Genomic DNA, 7,964 nt, shown 5'->3' with positions numbered 1-7,964 from the left:
CTTGGTTTCAGCCACTCATCTTAAAAGAAATTCCCATTACATAAGAGCATAAGAACTAGGAGCAGGAGTAGACCATCTGGCCCCTCGAGTCTGCTCTGCCATTCAATAAGATCATGGCTGATCTTTTTGTGGACTCAGTCCACTTACCGCCCACTCACCGTAACCCTTAATTCCTTTACTGTTCAAAGATTTATCTATCCTTGCCTTAAAAACATTCAATGAGGTGGCCTCAACTGCTTCACTGGGCAGGGAATTCCACAGATTCACAACCCTTTGTGTGAAGAAGTTCCTCTCAGCTCAGTCCTAAATCTGCTTCCCCTTATTTTGAGGCCATGCCCCCTAGTTTTCGTTTTACCTGCCAGTGGAAACAACTTCCCTGCTTCTATCTTATCTATTCCCTTCATAATCTTATATGATTCTCCCCTCATTCTTCTGAATTCCAATGAGTATAGCCCCAGTCTACTCAATCTCTCCTCATAAGCCAACCCTCTCAACTCTGGATTCAACCTCGTGAATCTCCTTTGCCCGTATATCTTTTCTCAAGTAAGGACATCAAAACTGTACACAGTACTCCAGGTGTGGCCTCACCAGCACCTTATACAGCTGTAACATAACCCCGCTGTTTTTAAACTCCATCCTTCTAGCAATGAAGGACAAAATTCCATTTGTCTTCTTAATTACCTGCTGCACCTGCAAACCAACTCCTTGAGATTCCTGCACAAGGACACCCAGGTCCCTCTGCACAGCAGCATGCTGCAATTTTTTACTATTTAAATAATAGTCCATTTTGCTGTTATTCCTACCAAAATGGATGACCTCACATTTACCAACATTGTATTCCATCTGCCAGATCCTCGCCCACTCACTTAGGCTATCTATATCCCATTACAAGTTTATGTCTCTAAAATAAACAATGTGTTTGTTTCCAGTTTTCACCTTCAGGCAAGCATCCTAAATGCATCCAAGTTAGATAGTGAAGCAAGAAACAAAGCACAGATCTTTTCCTTAATAATAGGTTTATTCACAGGATGCAGCATTACAGATCTCTGCCTCCTAATACAAAATAAGAAGTCTCACAACACCAGGTTAAAGTCCAACAGGTTTATTTGGCAGCACAAGCTTTTGGAGTCTCGCTCCTTCATCAGGTGAGTGAGGACTTGTGTTCACAAACAGGTCATATACAGACACAGACTCAATTTAGAAGATAGTGGTTGGAATGCGAGTCTTTACAGGTAATCAAGTCTTAAAGGTACAGACAATGTGAGTGGAGAGAGGGTTAAGCACAGGTTAAAGAGATGTGTATTGTCTCCAGACAGGACAGTTAGTGAGATTTTGCAAGCCCAGGCAAGTCGTGGGGATTACACATAGTGTGACATGAACCCAAGATCCAGGTTGAGGCCGTCCTCATGTGTGCGGAACTTGGCTTTTCAGTTTCTGCTCAGTAATTCTGCGTTGTCGTGTGTCGTGAAGGCCGCCTTGGGGGGCGGAGTGTGGGGGGGGGGGGGCGGTGTAGTTAATAATGTACCCCAGCCCTCTTGGAGACCCACTAATTGCAGAAGGCCTCAAGTGTACTAGTGGACACGAGATGCTGGCTCTCCAGGGCTAGTCATCTGCGAGCATAGCTACGGAAGATTGAATCTTTGGCACAACCCTCCATTTGCCTTCCTAATTGCTAACTTATCTGCACTCTACCTTTCTGTGTTCCTTGACTGTCTCTAGGGGGTCAGTTTAGCTAAGTTGGCTGGATGGCTGGTTCGTGATGCAGTGTGGATACCAACAGTGCAGGTTTAATTTCTGTACCGGTTATTCATAAAGGCCTGCCTTCTCAACCTTGCCCCTTGCCTGAGGTGTGGTAATCCTCAGGTTAAATCACCACAAGTCAGTTCTCCCCCTCAAAGGGGAGGGGAGAGCAGCGTTTGGTCATCTGGGACTATGGCGACTTTACCTTTACCCAAACTGTCTCGGAACATCAATACTTACAAGTTCCACGTCATTTTAAAAATATTCTGCTTTTCCAATCTGGCAGCAGAAGTATTCCACACATTATACTCCATCTACCATTGTGTTACCCACTCACAGAAGTCATCTATTGCAGCCTTTGTGTCCACCATACAGGTTGCATTCCGACCTAGATTCATTTCATCAGTTAAACCTAGATACATTACTCTCTGCCTCTTCATCTAGGTTATTAGTATCTGTTGGAGATAGCTGAGGGCCCTGAACAAGTTGCGTGCTGCCAACTTGGAATACCCTCATCTTTCTCTACCTTTGCTTTTATTCCAGCAATTAATTTTTTATCTTTGTTAATGTATTACCTTCAATTCCATGAGCCCTCATTTTGTCTATCTTTTGTGTGGCACCTTATCAAATGCATCTTGGAAATCCAAGTATATTATATCTACTTGTTTCCGTTTATGTTCTTATAATCTTGTGCAATACAGTCCATTAAATCACAGCTCTGTAATGTCTGTCTACCCATCTATTGATGAGGCTCTGACACTGGAAGCTACAACTCAATTGCTGCAATAATAACCTGTTCTGAGCTCGAATGGAAAATTGGGTGTTCCAGCCCAAACTTCATTCACTGCCAGCGGCACTGAAAAATCCCAGCCGCGAATGAGGAGGGACCATTTTGGTCAATAGCTGTAGTGGTAGCCATTTTAGAAGAGCTCAGACTGAATGTGACAAACTAGATGTCCTGCCCAAAAAGCAAAAATTGTGTATCAAAAATAGATTTGTTTCCCAATCATGGTGACTATCCCAAACGACACCACATCCCCATCATACCAGCACCCACCCTACCAACCAACCCACCCCTGCCCCACCACACCCACTCAATCCACACCCACCCCCAGCTTCTAAGGGTATCTTCAGAACCCTTGTGATTCCTGCTGCCATTCCATTGAAGAAATTTTCAGGATAAATGTGACATTCATGGACTGGAAAGGCTTGGACTTCCCTCTGGACTGATCGCAGTCATTTTATTTATTAATTAATTGAATAATTGATGTAACTGGATATTTCACTGCACTCTTTACCTGCTCTCTGAACTTGGACTGAGTCACCCCATAAATAAATGTGTTTGTGCAGCAATTTAGGTTTGCCAGCATAATTCCAACGTGTTTAACAATATATTCAAAATGTTTGTAATCCTTGGGATCAATTCCTCTAATGCTGTAATATAAAAATTCTGCCACGTATGTCAACCACAGGAGGATGAAGCTGCCGGATATGGCAAAAAGCAAAATCATGGACTTCTTTCTGCTTTCCATCTCGGTATCTCTGTGATTTTCACCCTTGTCCTGACCCCTCAGTCCCTCACGAACCCGACTGGCCACTAGAATGTGTCTGACCGTCAGAGCATTCAGCAACAGAATTAAGGCGAATGGGAGCAAAGGGATTAAAATCTTATCAAAAACGTTAAACCCCATCCATCCAGGCTCAGTATAATAGCTTGACTTTCTAAAACAAAACCATGGGACATTGTTGATTATCTTTCCAGGTTCATATGCAAAGTAGAAGGGGATATTTTTTAAACAAAGCAGAATGCTGGTTGTTGCTAAAACCACAGTCGCAATTTTCTTGGTGCAATATTTTGTTTTCAGATTCTTGCAGCAAATGGCCACAAATCGATCAAAAGTGAAAGTCACGGTGAACCAGACAGAACAGTCTGTGGCTGCACTAGTCAGGATAAGGGTAATAACGCATACAGGGGTGATATACAGGAAAGACACTGGAAAATAATATATATTGATTTGATACAGTATGTCTGCAGTGATAATAACCAGTAGATCTGCTGTTGCCATCGATACCAGGTAACGGGTGGTGCAAGTGGAGAGGCCACACTTTCCCCGTGACAGGATCACAATTGCCACTAAATTAACTGCAAGAGAAGGGAAAGACAGTGGGAATTACTGACAAAATGTTCTCTGTGCCTGGACTCAGGCAGTAAAGACCAGAGTTTATCATCAAAGCCAGGTGGCTTAGAATTAAGTCAGAGGTTAAAGAATCTCAACTATGAGCTCAACCAGCATTCAACCCTCCCACTTCCAGGCTAACAGAGGCACAAATAGTAGCAAAGAAGAGGAGTGCTCCCAAGTGGGAGTATGTAAACATGTTAAGTATTGTAATGAGTTTGGCAGCCTCTAATTTAACTTAGTTTAGAGATTCAACATTGGTCAGCCAGGATTCAAAGCCTTGGGGTGCTGCAATAGAATCCCTACAGTACAGAAAGAGGCCATTCGGCTGACCGAGTCTGCACTGACCACAATCCCACCCAGGCCCTATCCCCACGACCCCATGCATTTACCCTGCTAGTCCCTCTGACACCAAGTTGCAATTTGGCATGGCTAATCCACCTAACCTGCACATCTTAGGACTGTGGGAGGAAACCGGAGCACCCAGAGGAAACCCACACAGACACAGGAAGAACATGCAAACTCCACACAGACAGTGACCCAAGCTGGGAATCGAACCTGGGGCCCTGGCGCTATGAGGCAGCAGTGCTAACCACTGGGCCACCGTGCTGAAGAGAGATGAAAGCAGCTTCAAACAGAAGATAAGTGCTTTCACAGCTTGCTTGTGGACCAGCAGGAGCTGGATTGCTGCCCCCTGGACACCCAAGTTCAACCCTCATAGGGCACGTATAGATAAGGCCCCAACTTTAGCCATAGAATCTTGTCTAGTGTCCAAGTTGGATTACTCTGGGATCAGATATATACCCTGCAGACCAGGATTGGCCTACCTGGCCTTGCATCCTGCTTTGGGGTTCTTCCTATCCAACTGGAAAACCAGGCCTGTAAATCCTGCTGACATCTGGGTCAGGAAACTGTTGTGGGTAAAACATTGCCACTATTTCTGGGAAAAACCTGTCTTCTGGAAGTACAACTACTTCTCCTAACCCAACACCTACAAAGCCAGCACTGTTAGTCTTCAGCTTGAAGTACTTGGGCAAACGTGGATGCTGTAAAGATGATTACAAAGCAGAGAAAACTGAAAACTTTCCACTGGTCATATGCATCTGTGGAGAGAGAATTAGAGTTAATGCTTCAGTTGATGACCTTTTGTCAGAACTAGTACATCTTAGAGCTCAACTATTTTCAAGAAATGATAGAGTTGGAGAAAAGTGGGAGATAGGCAGAGCGAAGAACAGAGAAGGTCTGTGGTCAGGTTGTGGGAAGGAATGACTCAATGACTAAAGAGATAATGGAATGAGAATGGGACAATTAATGAAACAGAAGATTGATCCAGAGGAGTGCAAATGTCCACAGCAGAATAACAGAAGAGTGAAGGATCAATGGAAAATCCAATCAGAAACAGTCCATCAGCTGAGTCCCATTAGGAGATCCTCACCACAAGCACCAGCTCATATCTGCACTATTCCCAATGACTGGTGTCGCCACCCATTATTCCCAACACAGGCTATCTGGGAAAATGAAGACAGTGGCAATGATCTGAAACTATTAATATCAGTTTTGTCTGTGGTAGGCAATAAAAGAACCAAGTTGAAAAATACTGTGTTCATCGAGCATAAAAGTGGAACCGTGTCAGAGGATGAGAGGAGAGAGGCCACTGTGGGAGTAGGAAGTAAATCTAACTTGGAAAATGTTCAGGACTTCTGGAGGTACAAGTCAATCACAATTTTTCTGGATGAAGTGCTTGGGGCAATGTGAAGGAAGGAGGCAAAAGGGAAGATGTCGCATCTCCTAGGAGATTGGTGCAGGTTAAATGAGTAGAATCATAGTTAAGAAATTGTTCCTTAAACCATAATCAGTTACAGAAGTGACAAGCCTAATAATCATCCTGTCTAATATCAAGATACTAAACACACATGACCCAAAGAATTTCAGCAGTGTGCTAGAGGAAGGAAATGAATCAGTGTCAGAAAGTATTTAATGTAACAAATTTTAGAGCAAGAATATCTCATTATCCAGAGGATCTGAGTCCAGTAACAGACCTCCCCATCAAACCATAGAATCCCTACAGCACAGAAAGAGGCCATTTGGCCCTTCAAGTCTGCACCAACTCTCCAAAAGAGCGTCCCTCCCAGGCCCACACCACCTTATCCCATAATCTTGCGCATTTATCATGGCTAATCCACCTATCCTGCACATCTTGGGACACTAAGGGACAATTAAGCTTGGTCAATCCACCTAACCTTCACATCTTTGAGCACTAAGAGGCAATTTAGAAAGCTAATTCATCTATCCTGCACGTCTTTGGACTATGGGAGGAAGCTGGAGCACCCGGAGGAAACTCATGCAGACGCAGGGAGAACATTCAAAAGCCCAGAATCGAACATGGATCCCTGCTGCTGTGAGGCAGCAGTGCTAACCAGCGTGCCACCATGCTGTTGGTGCTCTCCTGTTGTTTACCAGTAAATAGTTAACATCTATTCTGTTGGCACAGAGATACTGCCAATAATACATGGTCACTGGGGCCAGGTGCTTCACTGCAGGAAGTGAGCCACACTCAATACAATTCTACAATGGTAATACTCCCTGCAGAGTTGCCTTCGTCAATCCATCTTGTCTTATCCATCAATACACAATATTCCCCTAAAGACAAATAATGTAGTAATACCGAGAACATGTGAGCTACAGACAGAGGTTTAATTGCAGTTGTAAAAAAATATTAAAATCCCAGAGATAATTCAGGATTTTTGACTGGACAAAGTAATTGCATGAATTGGTTGTCTGTATAATGGTCACCACTGAACGAATAAAACATTTACAATCAGAATGGATCCAGACAGTCACTGACAAATAGATTTACACAATTTAATAGTTATTGTCACTTACCAGTAACACCGATGACAGCAAGGAATAAGCAATATATTTTCCGGATACTGTAAAAGAGATTCTGCATTTTCTGTGTGAAGTGACGTGTCCCTCAGTGCTGGCGATATTCTCTCTGAATTAGACTCTGAGGCAATACATTCCCAAAGCCTATAATTTATACCCAGGGAATCTCCGTGGGGACAAAGAGGTTACAACATTGATCAAATTGTTTTTTTTACATGACAGATTATGATTGCCAAGCTAAATCCCTGATGTGACAGAATGAATTTAGCAGTGAGATTCAAATGGAAAAACCCAAAACGGGACAATTCTATGAAAATAATTGATGTGCCCCTCAGTGCTGGTGATATTCTCTCAGAGTTCTCTCTCTGCCAAAAGATATGATGAACCTTTAAAAACCATCAGTCCCATCACTCCCTTTTATAGTTAAAGTTTATTTATTATTGTCACAAGTACATTTACATTAACACTGCAATGAAGTTACTGTGAAAATCCCCTAGTCGCCACACTCCAGCACCTATTCGGGTACACTGAGGGAGAATTTAGCATTGCAAATACACCTAACCAGCACATCTTTCAGACTGTGGGAAGAAACTGGAGCACCCAGAGGGAACCTATGCAGACATAGGAGAATGGGCAGACTCCACATAGACAATCATCCAAGGACAGAATTGAACCTAGGACCCTGGCACTGTGAGGCGGCAGTGCTACCCCAGTGTTCTGTGCATTCCTGCAATTTGCTTTGGCCATTCAGTAAGTAAATTCTGAGAGCATTTCTCATTGATCAGGGCTGCTCTAGTCAACGTGTGGATGGCGCTACCCTCTGCAACGGATTAAGTTCAATAAAACAAACCGAGGACAATATTATACCTCTGATCCTCAAACTAATACCCTCCCTCAAACTAACACATTCCCTCAAACTAACACATTCCCTCAGACTAGAACCATAGAACCATAGAAAATTACAGCTCAGAAACAGGACTTTTGGCCCTTCTTGTCTGTGCCAAACCATTTTATGCCTAGTCCCACTGACCTGCACTTGGACCATATCCCTCCACACCCCTCTCATCCATGAACCCGTCCAAGTTTTTCTTAAATGATAAAAGTGACCCCGCATTTGCCACTTTATCCGGCAGCTCATTCCACACTCCCACCACTCTCTGC

The 7,964-nt window shown here is 43.5% G+C and overlaps 1 protein-coding gene across 1 annotated transcript; it reads right to left on the bottom strand.

Moving 5' to 3' along the window:
- Window positions 1-2,981: 2,981 nt before the first annotated feature.
- LOC144499234 (putative G-protein coupled receptor 139) lies at window positions 2,982-6,867 on the bottom strand. Its single transcript, XM_078221353.1, has 2 exons — window positions 6,801-6,867; window positions 2,982-3,883 (listed from the first exon to the last, which is right to left on the bottom strand). Exons 1-2 carry the CDS (start codon window positions 6,865-6,867, stop codon window positions 2,982-2,984), a joined length of 969 nt encoding a protein of 322 aa, XP_078077479.1.
- Between the last annotated feature and the right edge of the window lie 1,097 nt (window positions 6,868-7,964).

Source organism: Mustelus asterias, chromosome 9 (assembly GCF_964213995.1).
Source record: "Mustelus asterias chromosome 9, sMusAst1.hap1.1, whole genome shotgun sequence".
Lineage (NCBI taxonomy): Eukaryota > Metazoa > Chordata > Chondrichthyes > Carcharhiniformes > Triakidae > Mustelus > Mustelus asterias.
This window is presented reverse-complemented; position numbering and strand designations above follow the sequence as displayed.

Coding starts and splice junctions, on each gene's coding strand:
- LOC144499234 (XM_078221353.1), bottom strand. CDS start 6,867: ATGCAGAATCTCTTTTACAGTATCCGGAAAATATATTGCTTATTCCTT. Junction 3,884..6,800: donor TGCTGTCATCGGTGTTACTG/GTAAGTGACAAT, acceptor CTTCTCTTGCAG/TTAATTTAGTGGCAATTGTG.